This window comes from Eucyclogobius newberryi, unplaced genomic scaffold (genome assembly GCF_026437365.1).
Source record: "Eucyclogobius newberryi isolate DKJ021-1_F unplaced genomic scaffold, fEucNew1.0.hap1 SCAF_7, whole genome shotgun sequence".
Taxonomy (NCBI): domain Eukaryota; kingdom Metazoa; phylum Chordata; class Actinopteri; order Gobiiformes; family Gobiidae; genus Eucyclogobius; species Eucyclogobius newberryi.
In genome coordinates, this window is record NW_027316389.1 from 6,170,724 (window position 1) to 6,187,605 (window position 16,882).

A 16,882-nucleotide genomic window follows, 5' to 3' on the forward strand; every position below is an offset into this window, starting at 1 on the left:
TGTGCTATGGGCATGAATGCTGTTTGCGTGCGCTATGGGCATGAATGTTTTTTGCATTGTGCTATGGGCCTGAATGTTGTTTATGTGTGCTATGGGCCTCAATTCTGTTTGCGTGTGCTATGGTCCTGAATGCTGTTTGCGTGCGCTATGGGCATGAATGCTGTTTGCGTGCGCTATGGGCATGAATGCTGTTTGCGTGTGCTATGGGCATGAATGCTGTTTGCGTGTGCTATGGTCCTGAATGCTGTTTGCGTGCGCTATGGGCATGAATGCTGTTTGCGTGCGCTATGGGCATGAATGCTGTTTGCGTGTGCTATGGGCATGAATGCTGTTTGCGTGTGCTATGGTCCTGAATGCTGTTTGCGTGCGCTATGGGCATGAATGCTGTTTGCGTGCGCTATGGGCATGAATGCTGTTTGCGTGTGCTATGGGCATGAATGCTGTTTGCGTGCGCTATGAGCCTAAATGCTAGTGTTCCCTGTCCATGTCCGATCTCCAGCAGAAATTGGACGTTGTGCCCCTCGATGAGGGCAGAAGTTGCCCGTGGAGAGGACAGAGCTCTAAATATAGTGATATAGTAAATATAGTGGGTCTGAGGTGTGACTTCTTCAGGCTTTAGAACTGCTCTGCTCTAAAGTCACCCGTGCCCAGAGGAGCCACACATTCCAGCAATAGTCCCTCTCTCTTTGGGAAGTGCGTTTGACCTGCATAAAACCCACTACATGAGTCATAATTCATAATAGAACATTCTATTAGCATTATTTTAATATGCACTAAAAACAAGTATAAAGTGTATATGACAGATTAAACGTCTAAGTTCACTGGTTTGAGGGTTTGGTGAAGTTTACATTTTTACTTCCTGGTTTGACAAGGGCAGCAAATGTGACATGTTCTGAGGTAATTCTCTGGATTTTTGCTCAAACCAAAATGCACTTGCAGCAACTACTCTGAAGTGTTGAGGGTCCATCTTGAATTATGAGTAAACGAACGGTGGAAAGAACGGAAAAAGTTATATACTGTAGCTTCCGGATTATAAATCGATCCTGCCAAAAAATGCATAATAATCACTAAATCCATTGAATTCTTCTTCCTCTGTGTCACTTCTAAACAACTCCACAAACTCCAGAGGAAGAGGAAGTGCAGATTCTTCTTCTGCGTCGCTTAGAGCCTAGAGGCCCCTCTTGTGGTTGTCAATGTGAAAATAACAAATAATATCACATATAAGTCGCTCTGGAGTATAAATCGCAACCCGGCCAAATGATGTAAAAATATGCGTCTTATAGTCCAGAAAACACGGTAGTCAAAAATCTTCTAAACTACTACTGCTATGTTCTAAAGTACTGCTGCCAATTTTGTACTTAAGTAAAAGTAAAAATACTGCATTTTAGATCAGTCTTTGATACAAAACTTGATTCATGTACACACAGAATCAGTACTCTTGGTATTTGTGTGTTTTTATTTGTTAATTTTGATTGTTTTATTGGAGGTTTTATTTGCAATTCATCAGGATGTGTTCTTTCTTTGTTTTGGTTTTGTAGTTTGCATCTGCCAGGGCACCAATGTTTCCCTGTATAAATGATAAAAAAAATAAAAAAAGTTACAATTTAAAACTGAATTGCGTCGTTTTAAACCACAATCTGCGTATTTACATGAGCGAGAGCCGTGTGGTTGTCTGGAAAAGGTTTTAGCACAAAAAAGTAGGCAAAGCAAAGCAATAACAGTAACTTTAGTATTTGTAATTAGTTACTTTCCTCCTGCTGTTAGATGCATGCCTCTCATAGAAACAGGAGTCAAGACTTGCAGTTAAAGATACTTGTGGAGTTTGTATATTTTTCATGCCAGAAGGAAAAATACCGGTAGAAGAATTCCGGAATAATTGTGTTTTCTCATCAAACAAAAACAATATTTGTAATATAAGGATTAATACTAACATAAATGAATGAAAACTCTGAAACAGAAACGTCCTCGTCCTCGTCCTCGTCTTGAACCCATGGCCTCGGTGAACTTATCATTTATTCATCTTCTCTGTCCATGTTGTGTGCGCTCGGTAAACAGCGTCTCCAGTTTACCGCCCCCTGCTGACACCGAGCAGGGAAATGTCAGCAGCAGCTTGAAACGAGCTGAAGGTCCCTCGCACGATGTCGGCGCCGCACGACTCCGTCTCAGGCGCATCCATGAACCCCGTGACACATCTCGAGTGTACGTACGCGTCCCGATCGAACGTACGCGTCCCGAACGTACGTACGCGTCCCGATCGAACGTACGCGTCCCGAACGTACGTACGCGTCCCGAACGTACGTACGCGTCACGATCGTACGCACGCGTCACGATCGTACGCACGCGTCACGATTGCACGTACGCGTCCCGATCGCACGTACACGTCCCGTCTCGATTGCACGTACACGTCCCGTCCCTATCGTACGTACGCGTCCCGATCGTACGTACGCGTCCCGATCGTACGTACGCGTCCCGATCGTACGTACGCGTCCCGATCGTACGTACGCGTCCCGATCGTACGCACGCGTCCCGATCGTACGTACGCGTCACGATCGTACGCACGCATCACGATCGTACGCACGCGTCCCGATTGTACGTACACGGCCCGATCGTACGTACGCGTCCCGATCGCACGTACGCGTCCCATCCCGATCGCACGTACACGTCCCGATTGTACGTACGCGTCCCGATCGTACGTACGCGTCCCGAACGTACGTACGCGTCACGATCGTACGCACACGTCACGATCGTACGCACGCGTCACGATTGCACGTACGCGTCCCGTCCCGATCGCACGTACACGTCCCGTCCTGATTGCACGTACACGTCCCGTCCCTATCGTACGTACGCGTCCCGATCGTACGTACGCGTCCCGATCGTACGTACGCGTCCCGATTGTACGCACGCGTCCCGATCGTACGTACGCGTCACGATCGTACGCACGCGTCCCGATTGTACGTACACGGCCCGATCGTACGTACGCGTCCCGATCGCACGTACGCGTCCCGATCGCACGTACGCGTCCCATCCCGATCGCACGTACACGTCCCGATTGTACGTACGCGTCCCGATCGTACGTACGCGTCCCGAACGTACGTACGCGTCACAATCGTACGCACGCGTCACGATCGTACGCACGCGTCACGATCGTACGCACGCGTCACGATTGCACGTACGCGTCCCGTCCCGATCGCACGTACACGTCCCGTCCCGATTGCACGTACACGTCCCGTCCCTATCGTACGTACGCGTCCCGATCGTACGTACGCGTCCCGATCGTACGTACGCGTCCCGATCGTACGCACGCGTCCCGATCTTACGTACGCGTCACGATCGTACGCACGCATCACGATCGTACGCACGCGTCCCGATTGTACGTACACGGCCCGATCGTACGTACGCATCCCGATCGCACGTACGCGTCCCATCCCGATCGCACGTACACGTCCCAATTGTACGTACGCGGCCCGATCGTACGTACGCGTCCCGATCGTACGTACGCGTCCCGATCGTACGTACGCGTCCCGATCGTACGTACGCGTCCCGATCGTACGCACGCGTCACGATTGCACGTACGCGTCCCGTCCCGATCGCACGTACACGTCCCGTCCCGATTGCACGTACACGTCCCGTCCCTATCGTACGTACGCGTCCCGATCGTACGTACGCGTCCCGATCGTACGTACGCGTCCCGATCGTACGCACGCGTCCCGATCGTACGTACGCGTCACGATCGTACGCACGCGTCACGATCGTACGCACGCGTCCCGATTGTACGTACACGGCCCGATCGTACGTACGCGTCCCGATCGCACGTACGCGTCCCATCCCGATCGCACGTACACGTCCCGATTGTACGTACGCGTCCCGATCGTACGTACGCGTCCCGAACGTACGTACGTGTCACGAACGTACGCACGCGTCACGATCGTACGCACGCGTCACGATTGCACGTACGCGGCCCGTCCCGATCGCACGTACACGTCCCGTCCCGATTGCTCGTACACGTCCCGTCCCTATCGTACGTACGCGTCCCGATCGTACGTACGCGTCCCGATCGTACGTACGCGTCCCGATCGTACGTACGCGTCCCGAGCGTACTTACGCGTCCCGTTCTTACGTACGCGTCCCGATCGTACGCACGCATCACGATCGTACGCACGTGTCCCGATCGTACGTACGCGGCCCGATCGTACGTACGCGTCCCGATCGAACGTACGCGTCACGATCGTACGCACGCGTCCCGATCGTACGCACGCGTCCCGATCGTACGCACGCGTCACGATCGTACGCATCCCGATCGTAAGCACGCGTCACGATCGTACGCACGCGTCACCATCGTACGCACGCGTCCCGATCGTACGCACGCGTCACCATCGTACGCACGCGTCCCGTCCCGATCGCACGCACACGTCCCGTCACGATCGTACGTACGCGTCCCGATCGTACGCACGCGTCCAGATCGTACGTACGCATCACAATCGTACGCACGCGGCCCGATTGTACGTACGCGTCACGATTGTACGTACGCGTCCAGATCGTACACACGCGTCCAGATCGTACACGCGTCCAGATCGTACGCACGCGTCCCGTCACGATTGTACGTACACGTCCCGTCCCGATCGTACGTAGGCGAGCCGATCGTACGTAGGCGACCCGATCGTACGTAGGCGACCCGATCGTACGTAGGCGACCCGATCGTACGTACATGTCCCGATCGTACGTACGCGTCCCGATCGTACGTACATGTCCCGATCGTACGTACGCGTCCCGATCGTACGTACATGTCTCGATCGTACGTACACGTCCCGGTCGTACGTGCATGTCCCGATCGTATGTACACGTCCCGATCGTACGTACATGTCCCGATCGTATGTACACGTCCCGATCGTACGTACATGTCCCGATCGTATGTACACGTCCCGATCGTACGTACATGTCCCGATCGTACGTACATGTCCCGATTGTATGTACACGTCCCGATCGTACGTACATGTCCCGATCGTACATACACGGCCCAAAGTGTAGCCAAAGTACAAAGAAATGCAAAGAACGGGGGATGGGAGGTCCAGTTTTGTGTCTGTGCCAACATTTCCTCGCTGAAAAACACAATTTACAATCTCCGTCTGACCTTGTCTTCTGGTTAGTTCAGAAGGCCGCATTGGTGTCAATATTGGCCGATACCGACGTGATTGATTGAAAGGCACTGATACCTGTCCACGGTATAGGAAAGTGTTAACCCCGCCGTCCCATCACAGACACGGGAGCGTGTTTCATTAAAACAGAAGCTTATTTCAGTCTGACAAAGCCGAGTTTGAACTTCTACGGAAAAACAACAGAAAGGACAATGTTAAGACCATTTTAGACATTATTGCCCTTTTCCGTGAGACCCGGCTCGGCTCTGAGCTGGTCCCGCTCAGCCCTGGCTGCATTTCCATTCCACCTGGTGAAGCAGAGGGAATCACTGACCCAGAGGAGAACAGGAAACCAGGACAAATAAATATTTACAGTACTCCAAAAAAAAAAGTTAAACTACAGCGTTCCCATACAAGTCCTTATTGTATTTTCCTCCACAGTTTACTGAGGCCCAGTCCACAAAACAGCAATATTAATCCAGTTTGAAGCCAAATAAAACATTGACCGAAAGTAGATCTTCATGTGAGTTTATAATCCACGCTGGAAGAAGCTGCTGCAGATTATACAGTCAACTCACTTCCTGTGCAGTTTATTGTCAACTTTCTGTGCATGAAAACCTTTTATCTTCCGCACTGCACTACAGTTCAAAAAGTATAAACACAGTATGGACGTGTATCTAAACTAGAAGTGCAGCGCGCCATATCAAAGCGAGAGACTTTACTCTAAACAGGAAACAGCTGATGCTATCTGCACCATCAGACGCTCTGTGGACGTCACGTTTAGGCCCCGCTCGGCTCGAAGAGGGAACTAAAAAAGTACCTGGTCTGAGGAGGTAGAACTGAATGGAAATGCGCCAAAGTCGAGTCGGTATTAATGGAAATAAATGTGTGACAAATGCACTCAAGACCCATGATAAATGCATTTTCAGACGTGACTTGATCAGTTTAGACAGGTTTACTTCCTCTAAGTTAGTTTAAGGCTGAGGAAGAGCTACTATTGCCTCTGATGCTCTGTGATAGCGACGTGAACGCTAACGCTAATACAGTATCATCATAAAATATCACTCAAATAGATGCTAAATAAACTTTAGGCCTATCAAACTGTGGGATATGATAGGCCTACAAGTGAAGAATATTATGTGTTATTTTACAGCAACAGTTCTTTGTTCTCAGCTTACAAAAGTTGAATTGTATATTAGTAGCACTAGCTTTTCTCATACACTTCCATATTGATGCTAATATCCGGGCAATAGTGCAACAATGGAATATCTCTATTTTCTGCATGTTTAGTGATACATATTATATTAAAAGTGATTTTGGGGGGACTAAAAACAGGACTAAACCGACATGCAGAGTAAACTGTGCTCGAACAAGGGCCGAGCGTGAACGTTAACGCGGCGAAAACGCTAATCCCCAGGTTTGGACGGAACCGTCGACGACATCGAGCGGCGGAAACGGGAGTATGGCCCGAACATGATACCGCCGAAGAAACCCAAAACGTTCTTGCAGTTAGTGTGGGAGGCGCTGCAGGACGTGACGCTCATCATCCTGGAGGTGGCGGCGGTCATCTCGCTCGCCCTTTCGTTCTACCAGCCGCCGGCAGCCGAGCGACAGAGTAAGTTCCCCTTCGCTTAATTAAAATGGTCGTTTCAGTTAATGTAAACGTATTTAGTGAAAAACAACTGGATGAAACGTTCGAGTCTTTTTACAATGTGTTTTGATTACTGTTTAAACGCTTTGGTGATTCGGTGATGATAAAATAACCTATATAAAATAAAAGGAAAAACAATAAAATCTGCCATAGGATGAAAATAAGAATACAATAGGATAAAATAAATAAATAAAATAAATAAAATAAATAAAATAAATAAAATAAATAAAATAAATAAAATAAATAAAATAAATAAAATAAAATTGAATAAAATTGAATAAAATTGAATAAAATTAAATAAAATTAAATAAAATTAAATACATTTAATACATTTAATTAAATACTTGAAATAAACTAAATAAAATAAAAAAATAATAAAAATAGGAGTAACCATTACCTTTAATATTAAAAAAGTAAGAGTAAAGTATAGTTAGCATGGCGTGATCCTAGAAGTTCTTCCAAATAAATATAAGGGATTAATTTATTATAACCTTTGAGCCACTATATAATTGTAAGCAAACTGTAAGGGTTGTGCATAAAAAAGTAATTGTAATGGTGGTTGTAGCTCTAATTAATTACATCTGTTTGTTTTTCCTAATTAGGCCGGAGCGCCACAAGCTGGCGAGAGGCCTATTAGTCTCGTAAGGCCGTGCGAAGCACGGCTGCGAAAGTGCGCACATAGTGCGCACAAAATCACGCGCAAAGCGCTCGCCCACTTCCAAACACTCATTAACGCACTCCTTCACTCATGCACGCCCCGTGCATACTAATTAGTTGTAGGAAAATGGAACATTACCGTTGTAAACGGGCGAAGCCCGTGCAAAAGTGCACACTAAACGAGCACTTTACATATAAAGCACTCATTTGCGCTAAGTAGCTCATGAATACGTTCCCCATCTCTTGCATGTTCCGTGCATATAAGCATGTAATGCAAAAATTGAACATTATTACTGTATAGAGGGCCAAAAACACAAAGTGGACGGAGCCCACTCAAAATTATCGAAAGTACCCGTCAGTGACCAGGGACCCACACCATGAGGAAAATGTATAGTTTGTGATATTTGAAAAATGGGAAACATTGTTTTCTCTTCTTCTTCTTCTTCTTTACACACCTCTAAAAATCGTGCCTCTCTACATTCTGGCTATTTCCCTTTTCTAAAATTTAAAAAATTGGCGTGTCAGCGCCCCCAAATATACCAAAAATGCATTAAGATAGAAAATGACCCAAAAAAAATCTGATCGTAGAATCATGAAATTTGGCGCAGAGGTAGATGGTGACAAGAGAAGTAAAAAATAATATTACGGCAACACCGTCCGCCCAACCAAATGTTGGCCATATTGCTTCAAAAATGGCTAATTATGACTTGGGAGTTTTTCCAAACGTCTTACTTTTACAAACTCCTCCCCGGGCGTTGGCCCTAAAAAGCTGAAATTTGGTGAAAATGGTACTGAGAAGTGGGACATCAAAAGTTATTCAAATTACATTGATACCTCTCACGGTCTCTGTGCGGCGAAGCCGCAAACTGTAGCTAGAATTTCAGAAATCTCCCAAATTTAACATTTCTGCCGTTTGCGCAGATAAAGTCCGAATTGCGTCAAATTAGAATCAGTTGTTAAACTCTTTGCGCTAAACGTACTTGAAGTGAAATAAATAAATTTGGCACCACAGCGCCCCCTACAGATTTTATATGGAGGTTAAATGTTTAGTTTTGCGAAATTTTATGAAATTTGACACACAACTCAATTTTTAGCATCCCCATCAAAAAAGTCAATGAGACCCATGTCATAATATTGTTATGGCGTTGCGGTAACGATGACCGAAACCTTCCATGTTATTCCAATGGGGAAATCGCCAGAATATGTTTACACTTTAGACTTTCACAAACTCCTCCCAGGGCGTTAGCCCTATTAACTTGAAATTTGGTGAGACTCATCTTCAGGGGTGGACCATCAAAAGTTATCCACATTTTTATTCAAAGAGTCACGGCTCGGCGATATTATTAATAATCTTTTTAACTCACATTCATCCATTTTTTTTTTCTTTTTAAAAATTAAATAAAAATCAGTTCCAGGCTCATTTTCTTTACTTTGAAACATTGCCATTAGACAAAAAAATGATTAGCGTACTTTCCGGACTATGAGTCGCGGCATCCAAAAAATGCATAAAATTGGAGAAAAAAAAATATATAAGTTGCACTGGAGTATAAGTCACATTTTTTGGGGAAATTCAATTGATAAAATCCAAGACCAAGAACAGATATTTAATCTTGAAATGCAGTTTAAAATAATAACAGATGAGAGAACATGGTGAATAGGTGTACGTATGCTAACGCTAACACCTTCAGCTACATGACGTATGCTAACGCTAACACCTTCAGCTACATGACGTATGCTAACGCTAACACCTTCAGCTACATGACGTATGCTAACGCTAACACCTTCAGCTACATGACGTATGCTAACGCTAACACCTTCAGCTACATGAGGCACAGACAGAACTGCGGTAAGTGTCTGGTATGTTAACGTAACATATGAACAGTTATTCAGATAACTATAGCATAAAGAACATGCTAACAAGTTTAGCAAAGCATCAGTTTTACCCCAAATCACTAAATCCATTGAATTCTTCTTCCTCTGTGTCACTTCTAAACAACTCCACAAACTCCAGAGGAAGAGGAAGTGCAGATTCTTCTTCTGCGTCGCTTAGAGCCTAGAGCGCCCTCTTGTGGTCGTCAGTGTGAAAATAACGAATAAAATGATATGATAGTGTGAAAATAATATCATATATAAGTCGCACTGGAGTATAAATCGCAACTCCAGAATCAACATGCTTTTGTGAAGAAAAAAAGAAAAGCTGATCAACAACAGTAGTGACTATTCTTAACTGACATTGACAACCTTAACTAAAAGCATACACTGGATATTACTAAACGATTGCCGTAGATACGTGTAATAAACTCGTGCTGTGCTGTGAGGTTGTGGCAAAGCGGCGGGCGGCGTGGAGGACGAGACCGAGTCGGAGGCCGGCTGGATCGAGGGCGCGGCCATCTTGCTGTCAGTGGTGTGCGTTGTGCTGGTGACCGCCTTCAACGACTGGAGCAAAGAGAAGCAGTTCAGGGGCCTCCAGAGCCGCATCGAGCAGGAGCAGAAGTTCACCGTGGTCCGAGCCGCGCAGGTCACGCAGATCAAAACGTCCGAGATCGTGGTCGGGGACATCTTACAGGTCAAATACGGTGAGGCGTCGCTGCACATTATCAAACATACAACTCATTTTACTCTGAAAATCTGTAGACTGTGACAGGAAGTGACATCACACCAGGGACACTCTTTACAGTCAAAGTTTATGCAGAGTTTGCACAAAAGTAACAACTTTTTTGACTCTCTAAACATGAATTCAACAAAATAAAGTCACTCTCATATTTTAATTTGTTGAATAAGATAAATAAATAAATTGTGACATAAATTATTTTGGCCCAGTGTTTGCTGGGTAATTTCCTAGTGTGATGTCATCGATTACAAACGGGAAGTGAAATTATAAACCTAAAAAATTTGATCATTGAACATTTTGATCTTTATTTTTTGTGCAAAATTCAAAATCTATTTATCTTAACTGCATTTTAGTTCAATGAGTCGTACGACCTGTAGGGGGCGCTTTAAAGCACTAGAATCATACCCATTACTACAGAATTACTAAAGGACTAAACCAAGACTATTGCCGAATTAAACTAGGACTAAAACCAAAAGTAAACCAGAACTAACACTGAATTAAATCAACTCTAATTCAGGACCAAATCAGAGCAAAAGCAAAATTAAACGAGGACTAAACCAATGAACAAGATTAAATAATGATCATTTTTAATATTTGGAAGATGTTCCGTGACCCAGATCCAGACATAAAGTTGTACAGACCTGGTATATACTTTAAAAATGTGTATATTGTAGAGAGAGCTGTGGGAAACACAAATGTTAAAATCCTGTTGTATTGTCACTCAGACTAAACTAAATGTAATTGTGCAAATGTATAAATATAACTGGGTATGTGAATTACTGAAGAGCATTTAGACGTTTGGGACACTTTTATTTTTTATCTATGGGCCCCGCTGTATTTACAGAACTTATTCAAGGCGAGAAACTGCAGGTGACATTACATTTATAGAGTTATTGTTACTCTTTTGTAGTTTACCTGTAAAGATTTATTGCACGTTTTCATATATAAATAATAAGGTCGGAAATTGCTTCCGTTGGAAAAAAGGATACAGACCTATTATTCCATTTTTTGATTTTTACTACTCCCTCCCCAAAGGATTAAACAAAAAAAATACAGCTCATGGGTCACATTAGAGGTGGAAAAACCATGCATTTTAACGTAAGTGTGTAGACCTTTTACACCGATGTAGTTTTGTCTGTGGTGTCTCCCTTTAAAAATATGCACATGTGCAGTGTTTTGTTTTTTTGGAGTGTGCCACTAAACATATCAGTCACAGGTGTCTAGCAGGTAATTAGCGGGTAACGAGGTGGTACCCAAAGGAAAGAAGGGTTAACGTATATATATCGTAAAAAGTATGATCAAGTTGGTAGTAACGTCCGTCCGGTCCTTAACCATCGGTTTGTGTCATCCATTTTTTCCATGATTAGCTCCAGAGCAGTTAAAGTGCCCCCTACAGGTCGGAGAACTCATTGAACCAAAATGCAGTTAATAGGATAAACAGATTTTGAATTTTGATAAAAATCACAAAAATGTTATCACAGAATAGCAATTTTTTTAGGTTTATATTGTCACTTCCTGTTTGTAATTGATGACATCACAGTAGGAAATCACCCAGCAACCACTGAGCAAAAACTCATCTAATGTCAATATTTTTTTTAATTTGACAAATACAAAAATATGGAAGTGACTTTATTTTGTTTAATTAATGTTTAGAGAGTCAAAAAAATGTTTCTTTATGTAAATTCGGCATAAACTTTGACTGGAATGAATGTCCCTGGTGTGATGTCACTTCCTGTCATTTCCCACAGATTTTCCTAACATTTTCTCCACAAATACCTGCTTGATTGGTGTAAAACTATAATTTATATGTACGACAGGTATAATTACACCAAATAAAGTCAAAATTTGCACTTTAAGGTTAAGGTTAGGCTTTATTACCCCTTTCAACCAGTGGCGCTGGGCAGGGCCGGCCCAAGCCTTCAGGGGGCCCTAAGCGAAAACATATTTGGGGGCCCCTCACCACGTCATCAGAATCAGTTTTTTTGCCATTGTCAGTGAACAATTCACATATGGGAACTTTCTTCAACGCTAATAAAGCGCACCAAAACTCCAGGGCGTCCGCTTGCCAGTTAGTTTATTCTCAGCGCCTCACAAGCTCAAATATTGATAACTTAAATCCCACAATGCAACTTGGTATTCCGCTGACATCACCTCTACTCCCTGTACAAATAACACACGTCCCAGATATGTTTTTGGGCGTATTTGTGGGCGTTAAGGGTCTACAGCCACATTAGCACATTAGTTTAAATTAATGAACAGGGGGGGTCTGGGGGCCAGAGATTTTCAGACCTTTTTTGTGTCTTCTGTTGCATTTTAATGTGGTCCAGCCGGCTAAAGTAAGAGTAAAATGTTGAGGTTGTAATGCTATAAAATGATGATGTGATGAAACTGTGTCAGGAGAAAGTGACTAAAGCCAGTTATTAATACATTAGTGTACTTAATTACTCAATACAATATTGGCTCTGAAAAATAATTATGGTCAAATTGATTCATTTTAACTGAAAATGTAAAAGTAATAGTTATCCTTACTAATTTATCTTTTACAGCTCCCAACTGTTCCTTCTTGCTAAAGTGACAAAACAAGTTATATTAAATTAAACATGGCATAAGCATTGCTTGATAACACTCATAAAGCTACACAGAGCAAAAATGTTAATTCCCAGAGAATGAACAGAACGAGAAGTGAAGGTCCAAATCTAGCTATAGTGAAGCGACTGTGTTTCTGCAACTTTGCCACTTTTATATAAAAATATATAGTATTATTCTATAACAGATGTAATTTTAATGTGTCTGGTTATGTTTCACTATCAATTTATTATAATTTATAACAAATAGTCTAATGATGCTTTTTAAATAAATTGAAATGTTTTATTGCTCTATTAAAAGTGAATTACAATATAAATGTTTGTTCTGATCAGAACATCACACACTGGACTCCTGCGTGAAACAATGCTGCGATGTGATTGGCTGATGGACCTTACACGCATAAACCTTTACGTTCCTCTTATTGCACTTTAAGAAGTCAAAGTAAAACAGACATCACGAGTCACGATTGATCTCACACATGGTGATGTGAGAGAGAGGGACGCAAACTCAAACCGCTCATCTCTAACTGAGGCTGCACAGGGGCCCGGGACAGGGGCCCGGGACAGGGGCCCGAGACAGGGGCCCGAGACAGGGGCCGCACACTGTTCACTCTAAAGTCTCACGTCAGAGGTTCTGGACGAGACGGCGCTCGTCCGGACCGGATTTCCGCCTCTTAGTGACCCGGGCCATAGAGGCCCCTCACCGGCCTCACCTGCAGCTGACACTACGGGGCTGGTGTAAATGTTAAACTTATTATCTTTCATTCAGACACATATTGTGCGCGGGGCAGAGCTCTTGTCTCCTCCAGCCTGAGCGAACTAACGTGACAGAATCGTGTTGTTTCAAACAGCAGCATTAACCGTCTCTTTGTAAGAGAAGTTCAATACCTGGAGAGTGTTGTTGAGTTTGCAGTTTCTTTACATCGTCAAGAAGTTTCTTCTTTCGTTTTTCGGCACCAGGAGATATATTCCTCTGGACATGAGGACCACGCAGGGACCACGTTGTGTTGTGTTTATGTTTTGCTCTCGAGCTCCTCGCGCACAATGAAGTTGCCCAATCAGCGCAGGTTTGGTGTCTCGGTTGCCAGATTGTCATTACAAATAAATGTGGTTTGTGTGTTATGTGTTACCGCTGTGTGCGCTGCCGCGCCAGCAGCGCTACTACACTAGTGGCGCCCGCTGCGCTTGCACTTCGCATAAGACGGGTTGCCAGATTGGGGGCCCTATTAACGCCTCGGGGCCCTACGCGGCTGCTTAGTTCGCTTATAGGCTGGGCCGGCCCTGGCGCTGGGGCTAAACCTGTCTGGAGCGATGACCCGCCTCCAGAGTTAGCTAATACCTGAGCGGGGTTTTTACCTGCTGTGCATGTTTTGGGTTGATGGGGGACGTAAACGGTAAATTGTATGGATATATAATCAGTCACAGTATTTAGTATAAGTTCATTTTTAATCCCATTCAGTTAACCCAATGCTTATTATTATTATTTTTATTGATATTTTGCTACTGTATTGTTGTGTCATGTTGCGCCTTTTCATCGAGGAAAGTTCCCAGTGTGTGATTCTTGCTTTTTTCACTGAGAATGGCAATAAACCTTTTTCCGATTGTGATTCTGCCGCTACAGCTAATAGATAATGTACCACGTAGCGCTAACCACGTAGCCGCCGCGCCGCGCCATTAGTGTTCATAAAATAAAACAAACAATAATAAGCCTTAAAGTAAAGCTGTATTATGAAAACAAAATGATTTAATAAGATTTCCTACTGACTCTATAAAGGATGTCGTCTCTGTGTTGGTTCACAATTTAACCCTAGCGCTACGACTACTGTGTGAAAAAACCTAATTCCGTTATAATTCATTATTATTGACGTCGCAACAACATGACAATTACATTATTTATTCGCTATCGTTCACATTGTCTTGTTGTTTCATTCAATTCCATTTATTTTTGCAAAGCCCAAACAGAGAGTTAGAAAATTAGACGATTAAGCAGGTCATTGGTCAATAACGCACAAGAAGTTTCCGCATAATAAATTAACACATTAAAAGGGTCATAAATGTGATATAATGTGGTATTCTCTGCGTTCAGGCGACCTGCTTCCCGCGGACGGGATTCTGATCCAGGGAAACGACTTAAAGATCGACGAGAGCTCATTGACGGGCGAGTCGGACCACGTGAAGAAGACCGCGGAAAAAGACCCCATGATGCTCTCAGGTCGGTCACAGACTCCTTCCAAAACAAGGTCGTGCGGAGGGGGCGGAGTCGGACAACGGATGTAACAGTCATCTTTGTAGACAAGTGTTTATACTCAAAACAATACTCGATGTGGAAAAAATATGAAAGAATGCGTATCGAGGGTCGGTGTAATACCTCATTCGTCCAGGAGTGAAAACAAGACGTTTCACCTGTCATCCAAGAGTCAGTCTCAATCTGTGGATTACTGTGGAGTACTCGGACACTCATCCTTCTCTGAGTAAGCCCTGCCCACCGGGCGGAGCCTCCTGATGACAGCCCCGGTTGTCATCGCCGGTCCATGATACAAATCTAACTGTGATCTGATTCCTGTGAAAAGCTGCTCTTATATTATAATTCAGGGCGTGTCCATTTACTGCAGCTCTCGGCTTAACCACGCCCACAGTGAGAGATGCATCTAACCAAAGTCCTACTCAAATTGCAATCGGGATCTAAGTTTTGATACGTATCTTTTGGCATTACCACCTCCACTTTCTTTGTTTCATTAACGAATTTAACGAGCTTTTCTTGATTTCTTGATTGATACAGTCCTATTTGAGACTGAATTTGATATTACTATGTTGTTCTTCTTCCCACTTTTAGAGCTTGAATAAGAAACCCAATTCTCAAATTTTTGTTTTGTTTTGTTTTGCTGACTTATTTGTACTTCTTTTACTCACTTAATGATAAATAATAATGATAACTAAAACCAATAAAAATCAATAAAATCTAAATAAATACAAGCAGAATAAATAAAATAAGTAAGATAAATAAAATACAAAAACTAAAATAAATAAATACAAGTAGAATAAATAAATAAAACAACTAAAACAACTAAAATGACTAAAATAAATAAAATAAAATAAATAAAATACAATAAATACAATAAGTAAAATAAGTAAAATAAATAAATATTAAATTAATATTAAATCATATTAAATCATATTAACAACTCAATTTATTTAAAAAAATTAATAAAAACTACAATTTACAGAAAAAAGTACTATTTATAATCATTTGGGCCAATTCAGTCGATATGAACATTGGACCGTGCTGCAGTTCATCCCGGGCCATAGTTTGGTCTGATGTTCATGCAGATAGAGCCGGCCTGTGAAATCAATCGAAAGCTTGAGAGATCGAGATTTATCAATGATGTAGTTTGGGTTTTTGATCCAGATGTGCGCAGCCAGTAACAATGTGGTTTGGCCTTTGGAGGAAGATATCTGATTATTTTATATGTTAAACTGCAATTTAAAAAGCTTGTACAGTTTACGTTCACAAAATCATTGACAAAAAACATTTTGTTTGTGAAAAGGCTGAAAAAAACGAACTGCCTTTACACGTACAGTATGATGCCATTTACCAGTACTTCTCTTTATTCTTTTTTTTTGGTAGCTCTTGCCACACCACACCTTTTTAGTCGACCAATCAGAGCACAGAGCATGACCACACCTATAATTTCCACATGCTTGTAGTTTAAATGTCCATCACGTTATGAGTTATTAGTTGTTCTGGTTTAAAGCTGCGTTTGTTCCCCTCAGGTACTCACGTGATGGAGGGCTCTGGGAAGATGGTGGTGACGGCGGTGGGCGTGAACTCTCAGACCGGGATGATCTTTATGCTGCTCGGGGCCGAGGACGAAGAGGACGGACCGGAAAAGGACGACAACGACAACAACAAGAGCAAGAAGGACGACAAGAAGAAGAGCAAAAAAGACAAAAAGAGTGAGTGCAGTTTTGATCACATTTGCTCTTTCTACAGTGACAAAAAGATTTACGTTGACAATGTTAAAGCGCCCCCTACAGGTCGAACGACTCGTTGAACTAAAATGCAGTTAAGATAAATGTATTTTGAATTTTGCAAAAAAAAAATGTAAAAATTTTATCCAAGAAAAGCACATTTTAGGTTTATTATTTCACTTCCTGTTTGTAATTGATGACATCACACTAGGAAATTACCCAGCAAACACTGAAAAAATTCAACAATGCATGAGAGCAACTTTATTTTGTTGAATTA

General features: G+C 43.1%; 1 protein-coding gene across 1 annotated transcript in view; it reads left to right on the forward strand.

Moving 5' to 3' along the window:
- Positions 1-16,882, forward strand: part of LOC140349382 (plasma membrane calcium-transporting ATPase 1-like) — a 56,798-nt gene that overhangs the window by 20,326 nt on the left and 19,590 nt on the right. Inside the window, exons 3-6 of the mRNA XM_072435692.1 lie at positions 6,550-6,747; positions 9,759-10,016; positions 14,723-14,848; positions 16,408-16,590. Of these exons, the coding sequence (XP_072291793.1) occupies positions 6,550-6,747; positions 9,759-10,016; positions 14,723-14,848; positions 16,408-16,590 (765 nt within the window). The remainder of the gene's footprint in view (positions 1-6,549; positions 6,748-9,758; positions 10,017-14,722; positions 14,849-16,407; positions 16,591-16,882) is intronic.